At 44.9% G+C, this 23,446-nt stretch overlaps 1 protein-coding gene across 2 annotated transcripts; it reads left to right on the top strand.

Annotated features, from left to right (window-relative positions):
* The first annotated feature begins 474 nt into the window (after positions 1-474).
* Positions 475-21,142, top strand: MGST3 (microsomal glutathione S-transferase 3). 2 transcript variants are annotated; one of them, XM_065946514.1, is made up of 6 exons: positions 475-618; positions 15,278-15,401; positions 16,511-16,584; positions 17,421-17,478; positions 20,065-20,137; positions 20,899-21,142. In XM_065946514.1, exons 2-6 carry the CDS (start codon positions 15,285-15,287, stop codon positions 21,033-21,035), a joined length of 459 nt encoding a protein of 152 aa, XP_065802586.1. In that variant the 5' UTR covers positions 475-618; positions 15,278-15,284; the 3' UTR covers positions 21,036-21,142. The 2 variants fall into 2 exon arrangements, with proteins under 2 accessions (XP_065802586.1, XP_065802592.1); XM_065946520.1 differs by lacking the exon at positions 475-618 and adding an exon at positions 9,432-9,454.
* Positions 21,143-23,446: the final 2,304 nt, after the last annotated feature.

The following is a 23,446-nucleotide window of genomic DNA, read 5'->3' as shown; positions in this document are numbered from 1 at the left end:
TCATCTGGTGAATGCAGCGATCTGGGACCGTGAGCGACTACCCCAAACTAAACTCAGCCAGAACAAACCCACTCCTCGGCTTGGGCGCCCTCCGAATTCGCGCACGCGCCGTTGCAAACCTGTGCTTCCGCCCTCACCGCAGAGCGCCTAGAAGAGAACTACGGTGGCTCTGCTAGGGATAACTTATTAAGGTCCTACCATGCAGCAAATGCAACCCGAGAAATATGAACTGGCCGGGAGAGCTTAGGAAGGCGGCTACGATGGCATTTGCAGAAAGGAACAGATAAATGTATTTGGGGGTGGGAGGGTTAAATCTCCCTGGAGAATGAAATGGCAATCCATTCCCGTATTCTTGCCTGGAAAATTCCATGGACAGAGGAGGACAACCATAAGGAGGAAGAAAATTTAGACTATGCCTCAAAACCAGGGGCCCGGGGTGGTACTCTGAAGTCCCTGTCGGGCACCCGGAGCCCTGCCTTGGGGGCGTGGCCTCGTGCTGCCCGGGGTTGGGGCGGGGACTGCTCCGGGCCACGCCCCGCTCAGATAGAGGCCAAGGACGCCGCACCTACACTTCCGCTGCGCACTGCGTTCCGCACCAGGCGAGCGAAGGTGATCCAGGTGAGTGCCGGCACCTGTGGGCAGCGAAGAGGGTGGGCCTCGGGGGCACTTCAGCTTCTGCGCTGGGCACTGCCCATATCTCTGCCATCCCTAGCTGAATAGGGGCTCGCTCGCTCGCTCGCTTCTTGATTGTAATTTCTACCTTCCCATCCCCGTTGCCCTCCATCCTCCCCATGATGTAATGAATTTGGAGCGTCTAAGTCAGGCTAGCCTCGCTATCTAAAACTCAGGGAGGTTCTCAAGGTCAACGCTTCCTCGGTTACGTCCTTTCCTCTCCCCTGTTCCCTGGGCAATGTGGACCCCGGGCTCGCTCTTTCTGCCTCTCGGACCCCACCCGACCCTGCCAACTGCATCTCTGGTGCACAGGATGGGCGCGCAGGGCACTGCAGGGGCAGCTGGCAGTGCAGGCCTGATGGGTGACACAGGTTTTTAAAGTGGCCTGCGAGCGCTGCGCCAGCTGCGGGTGTGCATGTGTTGCTAGGAAGTTTCTGGGAGGGCCTCCCAGGGAATTGTGTTTATTTTCCTCCGGCCTCGTAGAAACGTTTTTCCGTATGTCTGTATTGGAACCTACGAGTGGGTCATTTCCTACCGCCGCCTTAAAGCAAGAGAGGAGGCGAAACCTTCGTTTAGATTCTTTCTTGGATTTCAGAGGAGTCCTTTATCTAATGTGGCTGCAGGGAGCCCTCGGGCCCCAGCGGTGGGGCAGCTGCAGGGCGGTGGAAGGGGCTGGGGGCTGATTGGTAGCTTATTCCCCGATGTTCTGGCTTCTGCTAACACTTTCCTTGAGTGTTACGAAGCTTACCGCTACATTGTAGCTTCGGGGACCAGAGTATGGGAAAGGAGGTAAAAGAAAAGCAGAGACAAAAGAGGGTGGGTAGGAAAAGAGCCTTGGGCTTGTGGCTTTAATCCCCTAACAGAGAAAGGGGGTTCTGGAGGGAGGGACTCCCAACTGCTCTGCGGATGTGTGACTCTTTGCAGGTGCTGTAGACCTGGGCGTGGTCGTGTGGAATTGCCGCAGATATTAGATTTCTCTGTCCGTGAGAGCTGAAGCAAGGGCACCCCTTGGGAAATCTGTAGATCATCGGGAGCCTGCAGTTTCTGGGAAGCATCCAAGGTTACTGGTCAAAATTACAGTCTGTACTTAATTTAGGCCAACCATTTCAGTAATGAGCATATAGTACGTGAGTCAGGGAATTGTTCATTCTCACAGGAGTTAAAGTTAACTGAGTTTAATACGTTTATATCTAAAATCCAAACAAATACTTTCTGCCGGGGAAGACATTCTGTTAAGCTTCCCTCCTGACACAGTGTTACAGAAATAGAAAACTTTGTCAAGCCATTCCCCACCCCACTCCCAAATGATGTTACTATATATAAAACAGAGATACTGGTAGAGGTACTGTGTCCAATCATAGAAAGCGCACTTCCAGGGCTTATTCCATACATAAGGAACAAAACTGGAGAAGGGCAGTCTTACCGCTTATTTAGACTTAATCCTGCCAGCTCAGGGTTCTGCAGAGATGCAGTCCGTGAAGGGGAACCTCTGAAGGTGGAGGATAGTAAAGGAGCTCAACCTACATGAAGAAATCTGGAATGAAGTGAATGACAAGTCAATCTGTCAAAAAGTAATTTAGTGCCAGCTGCACAGATAGCAATATCCAAATATATTCCTTATATTTTTATTTAAATATTCTGAATCTGTATTCAGAACAGCCTTGCCAACCACAATTGATCATGAACCATTTACCTTTTTTTAAAGCAATATTTGTTTAAAAGAATATACTGCTATGGTTTTTTGCAACTGGTTTCATTAATACTACTTATGAGTATACCATCCTTTTGAAAAAGAAGAATTCAGAAGTTACCAGGTAGGTTACTGCTATGTAGAATAGAATTTTTGTATTGCCCTGTCTCTTATGCTGTCTACCTATTTTCCTATGGGGCAGTTATACTACCTTCCAAATACATTTGCAAACACCTTTAAGGATTTCAGCATTTAGAATCATCAGTTACCCTCTGAGTTCTTTCTTGAGTCCACCTACTCATTAACTGGAACTTATAATATAATATTTTGGTGTCTTAATTCTGTCTTTTTTATTTAAGAGCCTAAGAAATTTATTTTTATCTATACGCTTTTTAAAAAAATTTCTCCAGCCTAAGAAATGTGAATGATTATGACACAACTTCATTCTCTAAGTACAGACAGACCTGAAGAGTTAGACTCTCGTTTCCAACAATACCTGCCACCTATGTAATTCTTTCATTCAGAGGGACTCTGAATGGAGACACTTGGGAACTCAGCAGCTGCTAAGAATTAACTACAGTCCACCCACATTTCTTGTGATGGAAAATCCAAGTGGTGTCAGTGTGACTCATTAGAGGTTTTTTTGTTCCTATCCAGGAAGTCAGAGCTTAGTTTCACTCTGCCCGTCCGTTCCTATATAATGCTAATTAAGGGACAGGTTGTGTGGGAATCATGATATAAAAAAGAAGTGCCAATTTCTGTGCTGCTTTGCTTCTTACAAACCTGTTCACCTGAAAGATTAGAGGTTGTTGTTTTTTTTTTATTTTCTAATATCTCTCCTCTTTTCATACTGCATTGCTGACACTCATTAAAAAGAAAGGGGGAAAAAAAAAACTTGGACCTTTTCCAAATTTTTTTCTTCTTCCAATGAGAAAGCTCTCGGGCTTTAATCAGTCATAGACTTGGAGTTAATTATTAGCTTTCTATTCTCGTTAATATATCTTATCATCAGGAGAGGGTCTGGGGAAGTAGAAAAGTCTCTGAAGAGGTTAGGTGTGGTCGAGCTTGCTCCTCAACCTTGTTGAGGGAGGATATATAGCCAAGAGTTTAGAGCATGACTCTTGAGCCAGACTGCCTGGCTATGTGTGAATCCAGGCTTTCTCTTTGATAACTGTGTGTCCTGGGCAAATGACTTAACCTTCTCATATTCAGTTTCCTCATCTGCAAAATGGAGTAATAATATATCATAGGGATGCTGTGGGGGTTTAAATGAGTTAACTCATTTAAATATAGTAGTTATATTGATAACTACTTAGAACCGTGTTTGACACATAGTAAATAATACATGTACTAATAATAATGTATCAATAATCGTTGATTGTCCCTACCACTCTTTCTCTAGCCTCTCTCACTACCCTCCAGCCAGCACTGGTCTCCTTTTTCTTCCTCATACAAGTAAACGCCTCCCCTTTCTCTGTGCCCATGTCCTTGCTGTTTTCTCTACTATGTTCTCACATCGCACATGACATCCTTCAGAGACCTTAGTTCAGTCTCTTCCCCTCCTGTTTCATGATCCTCCCAAGTTGCCTTCCTCCTTCTGACTCCATTTTCTGGAATGCCAGGACCTCCTTTCTCTGTCTTGATGGCCAGTGTAATCCCGCACTGCGCGTGGTACCCAGCATCCAGTAGGGGATAACATGGGGAAGGAGTCATCTTGAGGCGATACTGAGGAAGGTGGTAGGTGTGGGCTTAGTTAAAGTGAGCATTCCATTAGATGAAATGCTTTGTTCTGAATTGATTGTATCAAATCAGCTTCCTTGAATGAATTGTTGTTGTTCAGTCACTAAGTCGCGTTCCACTCTGTAACGCCATAGGACTGCAGCACACCAGGTTTCCCTGTCCTCCGCTGTGTCCTGAAGTTTTCTCAAGTTCATGCCCATCGAGTCAGTGATCCTGTCTAACCATCTCACCCTCTGCCACCCTCTTCTTTCTTTGCCTTTCCCAGCATCAGGGGAATGCATTGTTACAAGAGTTTTATTTTCTTCTGCGTCCCATGACTTCTCCCTGTTCTCTCCCCTGTCCTCTGAGATTGGTGCCCTTAGACCATGGGACATGTTCTGCAGCCTGTCCCTGGGATCACGCCTCCCTGGAGGCTGGGCTCCAGATGGTCCATGGTGGCTCAAGGCTTCTAGGTCAGCGCATCAAGGAACTCTCACCCATAGGGTCAAGAATTCTTGGGTCAAGAATCTGTTTGGGAGAATTCATCTTTGCACAAACAAGGGAACCCAGGGTTTGTTCAGTCTTATAGTCTAGTATTCTTCGATTCCTGAAGAGCTGACTTACCAGTTCTTCCCAAGGGGGATTCCGTTAGGCATGTGTGTTTAGTGTTTTTCACGCTGCAGTCAGACTCCAGAGAAGAGAGCAATTAATCTGCTTTGACCTTAACAGAGTGTAACTGTCAGTGTAGGCTCATCCAACATAACCCGGAAACATTCACTCAGACTTCAGCATCAAGCTGCTCCTTCACCAGCCCCTCCCCTGCTCCCAGCAAGGATAGTGATATAGCCATTTGTCCTCAGCACTGACAGTTCACCAAAACATTGGAATTAAAATGACATATGTGAGGCTTCCTTGATGGCCCAGTGGTTAAGAATCCGCCTGCCAACGCAGAAGACATGGGTTCAGTCCCTGATCCAGGAGGATCCCGCAGGACTGCAGAGCGACTAAACCCACTGCCCCACAAGTACTGAGCCTGAGCTCCAGAGCCCAGGAGCTGCAGCTGCTGAGCCCACGTGTTGTAGCTATCGGTGCTCCACAACAGGAGTCACTGCGACTGTAGCGTAGCCCCCTTGCTTGCCACAGCTAGAGAAAGCCTGCCCAGCAACGAGACCCAGCACAGCTAAAAAAGATAAATAAATATTGTTTAAATGACATATGGAACTTGAATATTTTATATTCCAAGCTGTGGCTACTTAATCTTCAATTGAATAGGTTTGGATTGTAGGACATTTATCTCTTAAAAAGACAGCTCTTCCATTCCCCTAACTTATAGCTGACTTCCACCTTCTGAGTGTTCTGCTAGCAGTGTTGATGAGGAATTAAAGAATGTGAGGAACTGGGAGAGACCCACTTTATGATCTGCCTCTGCTGTTTGCCTCACTTGAGTTAATAATTGAGGCTGGAGAAGTGTTGGCCTGCCTATTTAACTGACTTTTCATTTTTAGCCCTTGGAGAAATGTCTACTGAATATGCAAAGCAATTGTGGAGAATAGTTTTTCTTTCCTTCTCTTAACTGTCCATGTCTTCCTTTAGCTGCCATTTGAAACTTTGACTCTCAAACAGGTTTTACCATCTGTTTAGCATAGAAGTTACCAGACTGGCATTTTGAAAATGTAGGATGAGCCCAAAGAAACTCTCTTTTTTTCCTGTCCCATCATGGAAATAGGGAATTACTTTTGTGCTACTTCTCTCCAGGCTCTTAACTTTCTCCATTTGATATGGTCAGATGAAGCCCTTTAAGTTACCATCCTTGTATTATTCACATGAAAAAATACCATGTAAAATAAAGGACTGTATATAAGGAAGATTGGATTAATAGCACAGGCAGCCAAATAAGGATTTTAATGAAATACTGGGGAAGGGCGCCAAGTCAGTCTGTCAGTGCTCTAGCATTGTCCCACTCCTGATGCATTAACAATAATAATAATAATAAAAACTGTTGAGAAATTGCTGTACCGATGGAGAAGAGCAATCTTACAAATGGAAGTAGGGGTTACCGTTGTCCACTCTGGCTTTTATTTATTTGTTTGAGGGCAGAGAGAGAGTTGAACATTGAAATCCTCTCTCCCTTGAAATATCCTATTGATTTTCATTTAGTAAAAGATAAGTTGTTTTAACTGCATGGCTCAAAAGTCGTAAATTATTTGAGACTGTTGCCCGGTGCTCCAGCTGGCCTTTCGCCCGCCTTGTGCAGTGCTGGTTGTACCTGGGGAATTTCTGTTGGCAGCTCAGAGGGAGTGGAGTAAATAGTGAAGGAGAGCTTTTCCCTAGGAGTATTCTGTTGAGTGCAGTTCAGGAAGTTCTCTGATTAATCCTTTTGTAACTGAAGGAACCCCTGCCGCAGTGTGATAAGCGGAGTGGTGGCAGAAGCGGGACTCGGAGGAAACAGCTCGTGAAGGATAGCCCTGGAGTGCTGGTGTTTCTAGGAGAATCAGTCATTCCTGGAGGAGAGTAACTTAGCCAGATAGCATAGCGAACCCCGTGAACTCAGGCACTGGAGAAGAGCATAGCTTCTAGGGCTGAGACAACACAGCCTCATTTTAAGTCCAAGCTTGCTCACTCCTAAAGTGAGACTTTACAGTGGTGCCTTGTGGCTTTTTAAAAATCCACTGTCTACTGACTGGCTGTGCCAAAGACTTGTTGCTCCAAGTCCTGCTCCTTCCACCACAGACTTCAAGGCCCCACCAGTCACCAGCGTTTTCTGATCTCCGCCTGGAAGCCCACTGTGGTCTGGTCCCGTGCCCCACCTGCTTAACCACTCTCCCTAGTTTTTTCTCCTCCAACCTGATACGTGCTCAGAAAGTTACATTTGGCCAGTAATAAATGTTTTGACAAATAAAAAAGTTACAAACGTTTTAATATATATATTTAAATGTATATATATCTTATGTATGTATATATACATACATATATAGGTATGTGTGTATATATATGTTTAAATATATATATTACAGGAGTAATTTGGTTTCTAAGGTATTCTCAGGATATGCAAGCATCCCAAGGTAGAGCCTGAGGCTGGTGAGGGTCCGTCGGGAAGAAAGGCTGCCCGGGAAGGGGTAGGACTCGCACAGGCCGTGCTGGTGGGATTGGACAGCAGTAGCGATTTAGGAGGGAGGGCTGTCCGAGTGTATTCCCTTACAGCCCACTTTTGACCTTCGACACACAGGCTCCACTTTCTACTATTCCCCTAAAACCTGGCCATCACAGGGTCCCCCTCACCCAAGCCAAGAGCATATTCTGTTTGTGATTCTTCACAGAGGTGTCCACTTCTTTTCCGAATTCTTTCTTCCTTACATTTAGGGTCTGTACTACTTCCTCCTGGTCCATTTTCATACCTGGGAAGCTCTTTCCATGTGTTGGAGTTGAATCCACCCCAAGGCTCACCATAACGATGATCATGTTTGCTTAATCAAACAGCTTTCCCCTTGGAAGGTGATGCTTCCTCTGCTAACACTTAACAATTGCATACCCTTTCTTCTTCTACTCATGTCATCTTAGTCCCTTGAGGGAGAAGCAGGAAGTATTAACTGTTACATGACGTGTAAAGACCCTTTCCTAGTCTGGCCCTGACTCTCTAACCTTATCCCCAACTGTTCTCGCCAGTCACTGGGGTCCAGGCCTTCTCTCGCCCAGAGCCCTCCTTTGCACCTGCTCTTCCCTCTGATTGGAAGGTTCTTTCCCTCAGTGTTGCGTGGCTGTTTCTTCTGCATTCATGGGTCAGGTCACTGCAGATGTTGGCTGCAGAAAAGCGATCTTTCCCAGACGATCCTGCTGTTGTACCCCCTCCCCCACCCATCCCCTTTCCACCGCTGCCTTGTATGTTCTCCATAATAGTCATTGCTGAGGACTTCCCTGGCAGTCCAGTGGTTAAGATTCTGCTTTGCAATGCAGGCGATGCGGGTTCAGTTCCTGGTTGGGGAACTAAGATCCCACATGCTATGGAGCAACTAAGCCTGCATGCCATAACTAGAGAATCTGTGCACCGCAATGAAGGATCCTGCATGATGCAACTAAGACCCGATGCAGCCACACACACACACAAAAAGTCATTGCTCTCTCAGAATGACTTTGCGTGTTTCTTGTCAGTCTTCTGTCATTAGAATGTCAGTGCGTTGAGATCAGGGACTGCATATTGTCCACTGGTATATTCCCACACCTAAACAGTGCCTGGCATAGAATAGACACTTTGTATATTGTGGTTGAATAAATGAATTAAATGTTTCTTGGACTCATGCTGTCCACACTAGGAGGTTAACTTCTTCTGTCATTATGCTGTCCACGTCAGGAATCTAATAGACCAGCCTTTTGCATTTTTGAGGGGAGTTTTTAAAAATATTTGTTTGGGCTGCATCAGGTCCTAGTTGCAGCATCTTTTATTGCAGCGCGGGCTTAGTTGCCCCTCAGCATGTGGGATCTTCGTTCCCCAACCAGGGATCAAGCCCACATCCCATTGACTGAAAGCTGGATTCTTAACCAGTGGACCAGCAGGGAAGTCCCTGGTGGGGAGTGTTTGTACTTGGTTTCCGATCATTGCTATGAAGGAAAAATCTGGAATTGAGTATTCGTTCTCTTATTTGCCTGCTTCCTCCAACAGAACATGAGCTTGCTGAGGGCAGGGGCCAAATCCAGCTTGTCATCTTCTCTCTTACACCGGCCCACGGAGCAGCCGTAGTAGGCACTCAATAAGCCTGACAAGTAAATGAACATGCACTCAGCCCCATGCAGTGTGAGCATGTCTGACTACAGGGAGGGCTTGCATGACTAGAGTTTGCTGATCTCCATGGTCTGTACTAGAAGCCTGCTTCCTTCTGAGTATGCCTGCTTGCCAGATAATCTGTTGTAACATGGCTCACTGTTAAGAGTTTGGAAGAAGAGGGGAATGTGTGTAGTTATAAGCTATGTTTGCTTTCTTAAAATGGTAATTCAAAATTATAAATTCTTAAATTTATATCATAAATATCATCATATATTCAAACCTCCTTTTATCACTGAATCAGAGCCAAGACAGTTAACGGAACATTAGCACACAGTGTAACCTAATATGTAACATTTATTGAGTGCTTATTGTATGGCAGGTGGCTTGATGGATGTTCAGAGACAGTGTCCCTATTTAGCTTTACAGCTACTCCATGCTGTGGGGTGGGTACCATGATCATCTCCAGTTAAGAGGCGAGGAAGTCGTGGCTGCTGAAAGACACTGAGTAATTTTCTTGAGGACACACAGCTCGGAGTATGAGATCTAGGTTCTAAACCCAGACAATTTGATTTCAGAACTGCACCCTTACCTGCAAGGCTGTGTACTGCACTTGGTGGGTAAGTTCAAGCTAAAAATCAGGTCTGATTCTTTGGCTCCTTTAAATATACTGCCTGTTCCTCTGCTCCTCAATTACTAATTATTGTCAGGCCATTTTTTTTTTTGCTTGTTTCTTTTTTAATTTGCTTACTTTTAATTGGAAGATAATTGCTTTACAACGTGTTGGTTCCTGCTCTACACCAGCATGAATCAGCTGTAGGTATACATATGTCCCCTCCGTCTTGAACCTCCCCACCTCCCCACCCCACCCCTCTAGGTTGTCACAGAGCACCAGGTTGAGCTCCCTGCATCATCCAGCAGTCCCGCTGGCTATCCCTTTTGCATATGGTAATGTATACGTTTTAGTGCTACTTTCTCAATTCATCCCACCCTCTCCTTCCCCCACTGGGCCCACAGTCTATTCTCTATGTCTGCATCCCTGTTGCTGCCCTACATATGGTTTCATCAGTACCATTTTTCTAGATTCCATATATATTCATTAATATATGATATTTTTCTCTTTCTGACTTACTCCACTCTGTATAACAGGCTCTAGGTTCATCTACCTCACTAGAACTGACTCAGATTTGTTCATTCTTATGGCTGAGCAATATTCCATTGTGTCTGTACCACAACTTCTTCATCCATTCATCTGCTGATGGACGTCTAGGTTGCCTCCATATCCTGGCTGTTGTAAATAGTGCTGCAGTGAACACTGGGGCGCTTGTGTCTTTTAGAATTGTGGCTTCTCAGGGTGTGTGCCCAATAATGGGATTGCTGGGTCATATGGTAGTTTTATTCCTAGTTTTTAAAGAAATCTCCATACTGTTCTCCATAGTGAGTGACTTTATCAATTTACATTACCATGAATAGTACAGGAGGGTTCCCTTTTTTATCCTCATCCTGTCTCATTGTTTATAGATTTTTTTGATCATGGCCATTCTGATTGGTATGAGGTGAAACCTCATTGTAGTTTTGATTTGCATTTCTCTAATAAGTGATGTTGAGCATTTTTCCATGTGTTTCTTAGTCATCTGTATGTCTTCTTTGGAGAAATGTCTGTTTAGGTCTTCTGTTAGGCCATTTTTTATATAACTTTTTGGCATATATTTGCTCATTTTAGACATTCTAGAAAGATACAAAGGAAAATCTATTTCAGCCATCTAAAAATAACTATGCTTATGATTTTGATATTTTCTTCTTTAATTTAGAAAAATTTAGGGAATTTTTCTTCTTTAATTTTTTCTATTATTGAGAAGACTAAGATATACACTTTGTTGTCTTTTTTTGACCTAACACTCTGTATTTTAAATCTGTTTCACCATCTGAAATATTTCACTACTTTTGATGATTATATTCTGTTCTATCTTATGGCTATGTTATTTATTTAGTTAGTCCTCTTTGTTTGGACATTGGTACCATTTCTGTTTTTGATGTTATAAATAATGCTGAAGTGAATGTGTTTGAACCGTATCTGTTTGCCTTCTTGATTACCACCCTGGGATAGATTACCAGTAGAATTATTGAGCATTTAAAAAATATGAACAGTATAAAGCATACTACCTGCTTTCAGGCTGTTCTCCAGATGGTTCTGTTTTACATGTCCCCCAGAAGCATGTAATACTGCAAAGTAACTAAATAAATTTTTATTTGTACAGATCATAAATTTTAATCTTTACAGCTGGTGTGTGACTAACCCTGAAAACTGCATGAAAATTCATAAGTGCTATTATACAACCAAGACAGTTACAGAGTAATCTTTACTGGTCATGAAAGTTCAGTTCCAAAAGGACCAATGTGTGTCTGTCACCATGTAGAAGGCAAAGTCTAGGGCAGAGTTCCCACCCCAGGAACCTTATCTTGCTGGGTGGATATATGGGTTGCTGGTGACACGGAGCAGGTATGTAATCACCAAACTGTGCTGTGCAGTCCGAATGAGTGCTTCTGTCAAGAGAGGTTTATGTTCCACATATCAGCTTCTCAAGCCTGTGCCCTGGGAGCTATCTACTAGCTGCGGGCCGGCCCAGCCTTGGGTGTGGCTGGGGCTGCCTAGGACAAGGCTACTGTGAGCTGAAGTGCCTCCCCTTTCCCAGTGTACACACCCGAACCCACCACAGGTTGGGAGTGTCCAACTCTCTGCCCTGGATTTCTCAGAAAATAGGGATTCGGCAAATGAAGATTTTTTTTTTTGACCCCTAAGTGAATTAAACAGATTCTTTTCTTAAAGGACAAGCGTAAGCACTTTCAATCCCCATGGGATCTGTGTCTTCATCAGCTACACTGACAGAGCTTTTCTCTGTGCTCTGATCTCTTTCTCCAGGAATTCATACATCCAATTGCTTCCATTGTTTCAGTAGATACCTTAAGGGGGATAAAAAGGAAACTGACCTGGGTTAGGCACATACTTTATGCCAGGCACTGTGCGGAGTGGAGGGATCATTTTGAAAGCCACCTGGAGCTTGCTTCATTTCTTCTACAGCTTTCTGTGAGCACACACTCTGAGCTTGGCACGGAGGATGCCGGACAAACACGGGCCCTCCCTCGTGGGAGCTAAGTAGTTGGTACAGTTGGCTGCTCTCTCTGTCCTAGCCCTGATCACACCAGCCGGCTGCAGCGCCTGTGAAGCAGGGCTCCTCACTGGGTGAAAGTGCGTGGCGGTGTCTGGGCGGGTTGAGCAGGCTTGGCTTCTGCACTTGCGCAGGCGTGTGCATGGGTCCTGCAGGGAGAGCCTTGGGGAGGGCCTCCCCTCTCTTCCTGCCCCTGGCACATTTAGCTTCCTGACCCACTGCACCATCTTTTGCAGAGCACCTACTTTAGCATCAGACTCTAGGTCCCGCTTAATGTAAATTCTGTGTCCTTCAAAGGTCTTGCTCCTGCTTCTGCTTGCCCCCACCCAGATTCCTTTTCCCCGAGTACCTATCACCACAGCAGCATGTGAGGAGACGTGTGAGCATGTTCATTAGGGCGTGACTGCCTGAGCATGTCCTCCGAAACTGCATTTATATTTTGGAAGAGGAGCACGCTAGTAGACATTAATTTCCAATTGCAGATTCTTTTAAATATATATGTATTAGTTATTTATTTGACTGCACTGAGTCTTAGTTGCAACATACAGGATCTTTAGTTGCAACATTAGAACTCTTAGTTGCAGTATGTGAGATCTAGTTCCCTGACCAGGGATCAAACCCGGGTCCCTTGCACTGGGAGCATGGAGTCTTAGCCAGTGGACCACCAAGGAAGTCCCAAATTGCAGATTTTTGAGCAGTTGCATTTTCAAGTTCATTGCCTACAGTAGAAACATCTGCTTAAAAGGCACTTCTCTATCCTGCCATCTACCTTCTTCTACCAAAACCCTTACAGGCCAGAAAAACAGGCCAGTGACTTGGCCATGAGTTCTAATGTTTTGCCAGGGCTAGCTGGAGTATTTGGAGGGAAATTCTACAGCCTGTTCTGGTCTCAGCTCTGCCTTCACCTCGCTACCTGTGCCTCTATTTCCTTTTCTGTAAGATTGAACTTTCGGGATTTGGGGGAAGCTGAAAAGTCGCAAGGTGACGACCCCAGGCTGTGAGGGAGCCCAACCCACCATCCAAAGCTGAGGTCTGAATGGACTTTCAGCTTGGAAACTTTGATCTAAACCAGATAGTGAAGTAAAAGTCGTTGAGTCGCTCTTTGGGACCCCATGGACTATACAGTCCATGCAATTCTCTAGACCAGAATACTGGAGTGGGTAGGCTTTCCCTTCTCCAGGGGATCTTCCCAACCCACGGGTCCAACCCAGGTCTCCCTCATTGCAGGCAGATTCTTTTTTTTTTTTCAGATTCTTTACCAGCTGAGCCTGACCATGTAATTCTTAAACAGGCAGCTTTTGGCAAAGTCAGGGACAGCTTCATTTTCAATAGCCTGTTTGGCCTAGATGTGTTGAACTCCAGGGCAATCAGATAGTTGTGTTTATTTTAATTTTCAAAGAGGTGTTTGGTATTCACTCCGTATTTTTATTTTACTATCTACTACTAAAGCTTTCTCCCCAAGCTGATTTTCTAAACTCTGAAAATGACTAACTCTAGAAGAGAATGAGGGCGGGGGAGCTTGGAGGGCAGCCAAAGACTCCTTGCTCTCTGCAGGCACACGTGATAGCCCAGGAGAGGCTGACCTGGTGGTGACTTAGGTGCTGAATCATGGGAATGGACCTTTCCAGAATGTGTCCCCGGGCCCGAAGAAGAGGGTGGTGGGTAACCCTCAGCGAGCAGCTCCAGGTGAAGAAAATATACCAAGGGAAACTGATGGGAATTACTGTGGAACATGGTGAGGGGTGTGCAGATTTTAGGATTTTGTTTTCAAATGTTATTTTGCAGATGTAAGGGAAACTTAAACTTTTAAAGAGCTGAGCTGTTTCCAGGCCCCAGATTCCACACTGAGAAAGATGCTGTGACTCCAGTGTCTACTCAACTCTGAGTCACCAAGTGGAATTGAAAGGGGACATTGGAACCTAATCGGAATCTAAATTTGAATCCCAACTCTGCTACTTTCTCTTTAGACCTTTGGAACATTACTTAACCTCTGGGCATTCTTTGGAAGATAGGGAGAATGCTATCTTGTAGGGTTGTTAGTGAGGATGACTAGAAACATTTTGGAGCAGGGTGACCCTCCCAGGCTTACGGGAGAGATGGTAGCCAGACAGTTAGCAGGGATGGAAGCTCTAAACCAAAGGCAGAACACTCACAGGAGCTGTCGGCCATGCACGTGGTGGGCCAGCAGCTGAGATCTTGGGAAGCGCTGCAGCTCTTTCTCTGCGTGCTGCCGTGCTCTTTGGACATCTGGAGATAAAAGCTCAGAGAGGTTGGAGATAGCACTAACTACTTTGAAATTATTAGGGCTTCTTCCCAACCACCAAGTTTTCTTCTCCTTGGCGTTCCTTCTTTCCTATTGGGGCATGATAGGAACTCAAAGAGCTGAAATTGCTGAACACTGAAAAATGCTGAGATGAGCTTTTTTTCCTTCAAACATTTCATTAAGAAATTTTTCAAACATGCAGAAAAGTTGAAAGAATTATACATTTATCATGCATATATCTAACACAGGTTCTAGAATTAATATTTTGCAATATTAGCTTATATCATCATTTTTGATGCATTTCAAAGTAAGTGGCATTGCAGGCACCAGGACACGTCATGGGGTTAGTTTTGAAGTACTGGTTTGATGAACACCTTGAGTTCTCCCAAGAGCTGCTCAGAGCCCCGTTCTGCTTTTGAAGCACTAAAAATAATCCCTTCCCTTCCAGTGTGATGTTCCTGTTTTCTACGAGCACGTGCCTCAGGACCCAAGGGAGGCCTCGAGGTTCCTGCCCTCAGAGTGTCTCCCGTGCCAGCAGACAGACAAACGCCTGGAGTCATTGTGTCCTTACTGGTTTATACCCTGTCTCTCTCTCTCTTTCTGTTTTTCCCTGTTTGTCTGTCCGTCTCCTTCTGGTAATCTTTTGAGCATTTTGCTTATGAAATATTTTTTTTAATTGGGGTTTTTAGTGGCCAGACCATCCTGTGGCAATGACTACTGCAGTGGTTTAGATAAATCTCATAAATGCAGTGTTGATCGAAGGAACTCCAGCACAGAAGAGAAGGTGATCGTGAACATTTCTGTGCACATATTGCAGACTTCAGTCCTTTTTTTAAAGATTCTGTTAGGTAGTTAATATCTCTGACTACCCCTTAGAGCCCTCAGATCACTCACACCTCTTTTCGATCTGTAGGGATACTCTTGCTGGTAACAGAGCGTTGCACTCCTCAGACCTCCTGCGGCACAGGGCCCACGGTGCCAGGGAGCCCCCTAATGTGTCCTTTCTCCCACAGAGTCAGGATGGCCGTCCTCTCTAAGGAATACGGTTTCGTGATTCTAACTGGTGCTGCCAGCTTCTTGATGGTAACTCATCTAGCCATCAATGTTTCCAAGGCCCGCAAGAAGTACAAAGTGGAGGTGAGTGGGAACACAGGGGTGGCCTTACAGGCCTGTCGGGGGCAAATACCCATTTTCAGCCACGGAGGAAGAGGTCAGGGGCTAGTGGCGCTAGTGATGTTCTTATTAGAAACTCTGCCCCTGGCTGGCAGGAGCAAAGAAAGAAATACAGGCCCCTGCTGGAGAGTCACTTCGACCTTGTTTCACTTTTGTCTCTTCTGTAGAAAAACCAGGTGTGCTTTTGTCTGGAGCTCTTTGCTGGGAAGAGAGTTATTTTCTAGAGGAGGTTAAACAGGGAACTCCCTGGTGGAGTAGTGATTAGGACTGCGTGGTTTCACTGCTGAGGGCCTGGGTTCAATCCCTGGTTAGGTAACTAAGATCCCACAGCCTCTGAGGTGTGGCCAAAGATAAATAAGTTTTTAAAAGCGGGAGTTAAATTGCAGTTGTTTTCTGGTGTGCCACTTTAAAATGATGTCTTCTGGTGATTTTCCTGTCTCCCAAGTAGAAAAGAAGCATGTGGCACTGCGGTTATCCCGTGCTTAGACATTAGATGTAGGGGGAAGGTCTGCTGAATGCTTCCTTTAGTTCCAGCTAATCTAGAAGGGATAATTACTGAAGCTGTCCCTGGTGAGCAGTTTCAAATGTCTACTCTGCTGAATAATTATAATTAGGCTCCCTCAGTAGAAGTCCTTTTAAAGTTCTCGTCTAGTTTCTTTTTTTAATGCACACATCCATTAGCATTTCTCACACACCTACTAAGGGAACCTTAAAGGATGTGGTATCTGATTGACTCTTGGGAGGGAGTTGTTTCCCAGTTGCTGCTCGCAGTGCATCTCAAAGCCACTAGTGACGGCATAATGTCAACAAGAGCACTGACTTTGCACGGGCTGTCTCCATCCCTTGAATAGCACAGACCTACATCCTTGTTCTGGATATTAATAGACCCGGATTGAATCTGCCTCTGAGAATGAGGCTTCTCTTACTGCATGTGTTTAAGCAGAAAATGAATGATCATCTACCAAAGTTATGACAGAAGATGCTTTGGTATACATTACCTTTAAGGCTGATTTTAACTCTCAACACTGAATGCTACACTTGGCCATATGATCACACACACTTTGTTTTAACAGTATCCTACCATGTACAGCACCGACCCTGAAAACGGGCACATCTTCAACTGCATTCAGCGAGCTCACCAGAACACGTGAGTGCTGGCCCTGCTGGGCCCCTGAGACATCTTTAGAGTGAGAGCTTTCTGTCCTACACCTCAACCCTTGGTTTGCTGAGCAATTGGGATGATGATCATGGATACTCATTAGAAGTATCATAAAATGTGTTTATGAACAGATTAAATATTAAGCAAAATTAAGAGTTGTCAGGATGGTGAGAGACTGGATAACCTTTCCTTTCCATTTCTTTTTTTAAATTGAAGTTGATTTACCTTGCTGTGTTAATTTCTGCTGTGTTACTGTCAGCAAAGGGATTCAGTTATACTGAAAGAAAGCATACTTTTTTCAGTAAAAAGAAAGTTTTACTTTCTTTTCCATGATAGTTTTCTACAGGCTATTGAATACAGTTGCCTGTGCTATACAATAGGGCCTTGTTGTTTATCCACTCTGCATATAATAGCTGACATCTACTAACCCTAACCTCCCACTCCATCCCTCCCCCAACATGTCTTTAATGCTATGGTACTCTTCTGCAGTATTTGCAACAAGTCCACTTTAAACTGAGACTGAGTGTCCCTGCCTAGGGGCTGAAAGGCTTTGAGCTCTGTAAGCAATTGACTCTAATTCACCTTATCACTTTGTTAGCGTTGAGGTCTTGGACTCACTGTCTTGTGAGTTACCTCTAATCCCAAGCAAAGCAAAAGAAGGTGGATGATCTTAGTGGTCCGGCCTTCTACCTCTAGTCAATGATTATTTTTACTCTCAAATTTCTAACTTGGCAAGTAAGAATGTAAAAAGTTCTTAGTTTTACATGGACATACTTTAAGTAGGGTGCTTTTCTTAAAAAAAAGTTTTTTTCTATCTATTCCAGGTTGGAGGTGTACCCTCCCTTCCTGTTTTTTCTAGCTGTCGGAGGTGTTTACCACCCAGTAAGTACTGAGCACGCACAGCACAAGTTTTTTTGTTAGGGGGTGGGGTGGAGGAGGGAGGCATCTAATTAGATTTAATAGATTTAATTCACTGAGCCTTTGGGGAGGGAAGAGGAAATGAACATTTAATGAACATCTTTGATGTCTAGGCACCATATATTTTAAAGAATTAAATTATGTTACTTCTTACGAAGTTTCTTAAGGCAGGTAGAATTTTTCCCCTTTTTTTTTTTTTTTTTTTAAACAGATGAGAAACCTCTTGAGTACTGTATAACTTTCTCAAGATCAAATAACTAGAGTGAAAAAGTCAATTTGAACCCAGGACTGTCTGCTCCTAGGGGGTTCATGTTTATCGAGTTTTTCTTTACTGTATTTATTCAAGCAACAGAAATTTCCTGGACACCTGAGGTTACTGCAGTGACCAAAACAGGCAGACTCCTGGTCTCATGCACTGACTCTTAGTTGGGGTTACAGACGAAAAAGTAATGCAAGTATTGGGTTGGCCAAAGAGTTCATTTGTGTTTTTCCACGTCTTATAGAAAATCCCAAACAGACTTTTTGGCCAACCCAATACATCACGTCAGTTCAGTTCAGTCGCTCAGTTATGTCCAACTCTTTGTGACCCCAAGGACTGTAGCACGCTAGGCCCCCCTGTCCATCACCAACTCCCGGAGTTTACTCAAACCCATGTCCATTGTGTCGGTGATGCCATCCAACCATCTCATCCTCTGTCGTCCTCTTCTCCTCCTGCCCCCAATCGCTCCCAGTATCAGGGTCTTTTCCAATGAGTCAGCTCTTCACATCAGGTGGCCAAAGTATTGGAGTTTCAGCTTCATGCAATGTGTAGTTTGTTAGAAAGTGGTGCACCCCACAGAGGAAACACAAGCGGGTGTTGGGAAGGGAATGCTGGGGGACCAGTGCTGAGGGGGCAGCCTGGAGGGGTCCCTTGCTGCGAAGGTGACGCTTAGGCAGTTGGTAGGGAGCACATGCCTCCATGTCTCCAGACACCCCCAGGCAGGAGATGAGCAGGGGAGGCCCTGGAGCAGGAGCCTGTCTGGTCCACTTGGGGCACAGTGAGCAGCTGGCTTCAGTGGTAAGCAGGGGTGAGGGCCAGGGCGAGGGTGGACCTCAGGACCTTGTAGGCTGCTGTGGCCCTGTGGGCCCTAGATTCGGTCTGCACTGCACTTATCTAAACAAAGCAAGGTTCTCTGGTTGCCGTTTGGGTCTTGCTTTGGACAGAAACTTTCCTTTTGAGGGGCCAGATTTCCTCTTCATTGGGCTGTGACCAGAGGACTGGTACCTCACATTCCGGGCTCTGAGACTTCCATAAGCCTCTGCTCTGCACCCGAATGGCCTTGCACTTTTCTTGTCAGTTGCTAGAATGGCACATCTATAGTTTATAACCTCGAGGTCTTATATTTTTTTCAAAGAAACATCTACTGCTCTCTTAGAGAAGATAATTCTTTCTTGTGCCTCTAAAGAGCCCCATTCTAGCAAGTGACTAGACTCGCTGGTCCAAACAGATTAGCTGGGCTGTGTAGATGGAGCGTTACCTGATGTCCACCCCAACCCTGTTCCTGTCCCGCACCCCGGGATCCCGTTCCTTGTGCTTCGTTCTCTAAAAACACTCTAAGACCACTCTGAGGACAAGCACCTAATGCAGTTCCTGGGTTTACAGAGTAACCTGGCAGAGAACACAGGCCTGCTAGATAGTGACGTGTGTGCCTGGACGTTTGTTTATAGTTGTTTCATACTCCCACCGATATTTAACAGTCCCTAAAATCATGGAAGCAAACAAATACAAACCCTAAGTAGGCACCTCACCCCACTGATGGCGGTGCTGAATGGAAGATGCTTGAGGACAGTGGCATACGGTGACTCACGTCCTCACACCTCTCCTCTCTCCTTCTCCCTGGCCTCCTTTGGACTAGGTGGGTTGTCCCCCCAGGAGGGTGGCCAAATGGAAGCATTTTCCATCTCACATGAGTTTTTCCTCTGTCTTCTGAAGAGTGTCGGAAATAGGGAGACTGTCCTCTCCCAAGACTGCATATTCTGGGGTTCACAACATAGCACCCTCTCTGGCCTTTTCTGGTGGAGCCCCACACTTAGGCGTAGGTCGCAGCATAGCCCCTCCGAGCCCTCTGGGGGCCCTCGCTGAGATGAAGCCGCACACAGCAGCGGGATGCCCAGGCCACCGCTCACAGCGCTCCTCCCCTGGTCCTGCCTCTCCTCTGGCTTCCTCCCCGGGTTACCCTGCATCCCCGAGGCCTGCCTCTCCTGGGGCACAGTGGTTGTGCTCTCGCACACTGACTCCTCCAGGGCAAGCCAGGCGGGTCCTGCCATCCCATCTGCCTAGGAGAAGGCCAGTAATCACTGCTCAGGTCTGCGGGCAGTTCATAGAAGGATCACAGTGCTTTGGTTTTCCTGACCGAAAACAATTTCATTCTACCCTAACTTTGGTAGGGAGTATTTTACCATATCTGTGAAATTGCTGACTTTTTATTGAAGTGTGTAATCAATCCTAGATGTTAATAAAAATCTGCCTGTTTCTTTAATGCAAATACTAACAGAGCCCTTTTGTTTTAGCGTGTAGTTTCTGGCTTGGGCTTGGCCTGGATTGTTGGACGAGTCCTTTATGCTTACGGCTATTACACAGGAGGTAAGGACACACTGCTGTCTGCCGAGGAAACAGATTTAAAATCCTATGCTACTGTACTTTCCTGTTTAGCCAGGCTTTTCAAAAAGCAAAGTAACTTAATCTTCTCTGTCACTTCTGTAACTTGATAACCAAGTTGTAACTATCAAAGTAACTTGATAACCAAGGTGAAAGACTGGTGATCTTCTTTCCTTTTGTTAATCTTTGAATAGTATTTAATAAACAAGCTCATTTTTATTGAACATTTTCAATAAGTCTATTGCTGTTCTAAGACCTCAGCATATGTCATTTAGCCTTATAACAACTCCATGACATAGATGGTATTAAAATATGGATGAGGAAACTGAGGCTTAGAAAGATGAAGCCTCCAGGTCACAGAGCTACTAAGTGTACACTAGAGAGCCAGGATTCAGACCCAGGCTCCAGATCTCCTGCTCCTCATCAGCAGTATAAATGGTGTTTCCGAGAGAGAAGTGGGGAAGAGACTCTTCTCGCTGTGCTTACCTTCTGGAAGAGGAAGAAAGTTCCCAAAGATCCTGAAGCAAAGTTGCTCTACTTATTATCCTATAATTTGATTTAAAGTCCACACAACTTTACATGCAGTATCTGACAAGGGACAGCTTAGGCTAAAGAGCTGGCTGCCCTCTGGAGACAGACGGTCTAACGTGCAGCCCCAAGTGCCTTGATGGAATGGCTAGTGGATGCGGACAGCATTGTGATTGCGGTGCATCCCCAGTAACTGCTGTTCTCTCCTCTTTTTTTAGAACCCAGAAAGCGGCAGCGGGGAGCCCTGAGCTTCGTCGCCCTCATTGGCCTGATGGGCACCACTGTTTGCTCGGCCTTCCAGCATCTTGGCTGGGTTAGAACCGGCTTGAGCAGCGGGTGCAAGAGCTGCCATTGAAGAATTATAGGGTTTTTTGAAACTCTCATTCATTTTGAGTGACTTTTATTTTCAGTTACATTTTTTTTCTTAAATAAAACCTTAGCTGGCGTGAGCCTCGTACCTAACCCTCACTCTATCATTTAATTCTTTTAGAGTCTTTATCTAAAATATAAGTATCCTGTTCCTACTAAATGAGTGAGGGGCCACAGGTATTAAGCACCCCTTCTACCCTGCCAGAGGATCTTTACTTAAGGTGTGAGCTGAGAAAATGTCTAATTGTGAAAATATTCGTGATCATGCCCACTGAGCCACCTGAGAAGGTCCCCCACAATCATGCCATGGCAGTGAAAACCTGAGGCTTGAAGGAAAGTCTCTTTGTGCTAGTTGGGATATAAGATTCTCTTATCACTTGCTAATATATAGAATGACAATAGGATTTTAAAAAATCTCTACTGAAGCTTGCTTCTAATAGTTAAAAACTGAAAGCAAAGTTGCTCAGTCATGTCTTACTCTTTGCAATCCCATGGACTGTAGCCTACCAGGTTCCTCCGTCCATGAGATTTTTCAGGCAAGAATACTGGAGTGGGTTGCCATTTCCTTTTCCAGGAGATCTTCCCAACCCAGGGATTGAACCCAGGTCTCCCATGTTGTAGGCAGACACTTTACAGTGGGAACCACTAAGAGACAGACTAAGATTATGAAAGTTAATGAAGATGAATCTAATTTTATGCATTTGTATGCTAAGATCTGATTGCATAGATACAAACAGAGGACACCCTTAGCAACACATGAGACTTAAGCAGTTTTAGCTGGCTTGGGTTTCTCTTACCTTGGACGCAGGGTGTCTCTTCACGGCTGCTCCAGCAAAGCACAGCTGCTGCTCCTTACGTTGGACGTGGGGTAGCTCCTCTCGGCCGCCACCTCTGACCTTGGACATGCCTAGTATGCTACTGGAGGTCAGTGGAGAAATAGCTCCAAAAAGAATGAAGGGATGGAACCAAAGCAAAGACAACACCCAGTTGTGGATGGGACTGGTGATAGAAGCAAGGTTCGATGCTGTAAAAAGCAATATTGCATAGGAACCTGGAATGTTAGGTCCATGAATCAAGGCAAATTAGAAGCGGTCAGACAGGAGATGGCAAGAGTGAACTTCAGCATTCTAGGAATCAGTGAACTAACATGGACTGGAATGGGTGAATTTAACTCAGATGACCATTATATCTACTACTGTGGGCAGGAATCCCTTAGAAGAAATGGAGTAGCCATCATAGTCAACAAAAGAGTCCAAAATGCAGTACTTGGATGCAATCTTAAAAATGACAGAATGATCTGTTAGTTTCCAAGGCAAACCATTCAGTATCAGAGTAATCCAAGTCTTTGCCCCAAGCAGTAACACTGCTGAAGTTGAATGGTTCTGTGAAGACCTACAAGACCTTTTAGAACTAATACCCCCAAAAGATGTCCTTTTCATTACAGGGGACTGGAATGCAAAAGTAGGAAGCCAAGAAACACCTGGAGTAACAGGCAAATTTGGCCTTGGAGTACAGAATTAAGCAGGGCAAAGGCTAATAGAGTTTTGCCAAGAAAACGCACTGGTCATAGCAAACAACCTCTTCCAACAGCACAAGAGAAGACTCTACACATGGACATCACCAGATGGCCAACACCGATATCAGATTGATTATATTCTTTGCAGCCAAAGATACAGAAGCTCTATACAGTCAGCAAAAACAAGACTGGGAGCTGACTGTGGCTCACATCATAAACTCCTTATTGCCAAATTCAGACTTAAACAAAAAGGTAGGGAAAACCACTAGATCATTCAGGTATGACCTAAATCAAATCTCTTATGATTATACAGTGGAAGTGAGAAATAGATTTAAGGGTCTAGATCTTATAGACCGAGTGTCTGATGAACTATGGATGGAGGTTCGTGACATTGTACAGGGATCAAGACCATCCCCAAGAAAAAGAAATGTAAAAAAAGCAAAATGACTGTTTGAGGAGGCCTTACAAATAGCTGTGAAAAGAAGAGAAGCAAAAAGCAAAGGAGAAGAGGAAAGATATACCCATTTGAATGCAGAGTTCCAAAGAATAGCAAGGAGAGATAAGAAAGCCTTCTTCAGCAATCAATGCAAAGAAATAGAGGAAAACAATAGAATGGAAAAGACTAGAGATTGCTTCAAGAAAATTAGAGATACCAAGGGAACATTTCATGCAAAGATGGGCTCAATAAAGGACAGAAATGGTATGGACCTAACAGAAGCAGAAGATATTAAGAAGACGTGGCAAGAATACACAAAAGAACTGTACAAAAAATATCTTCATGACCCAGATAATCATGATGGTGTGATCACTCACACTCACCTAGAGCCAGACATCCTGGAATGTGAAGTCAGGTGGGCCTTAGAAAGCATCTCTACGAACAA

Source organism: Muntiacus reevesi, chromosome 1 (genome assembly GCF_963930625.1).
Source record: "Muntiacus reevesi chromosome 1, mMunRee1.1, whole genome shotgun sequence".
In the NCBI taxonomy this organism is placed as follows: Eukaryota; Metazoa; Chordata; class Mammalia; order Artiodactyla; family Cervidae; genus Muntiacus; species Muntiacus reevesi.
Note: the sequence above shows the minus strand (reverse complement) of the source record. Positions and strands in the feature narration are given on the sequence as shown.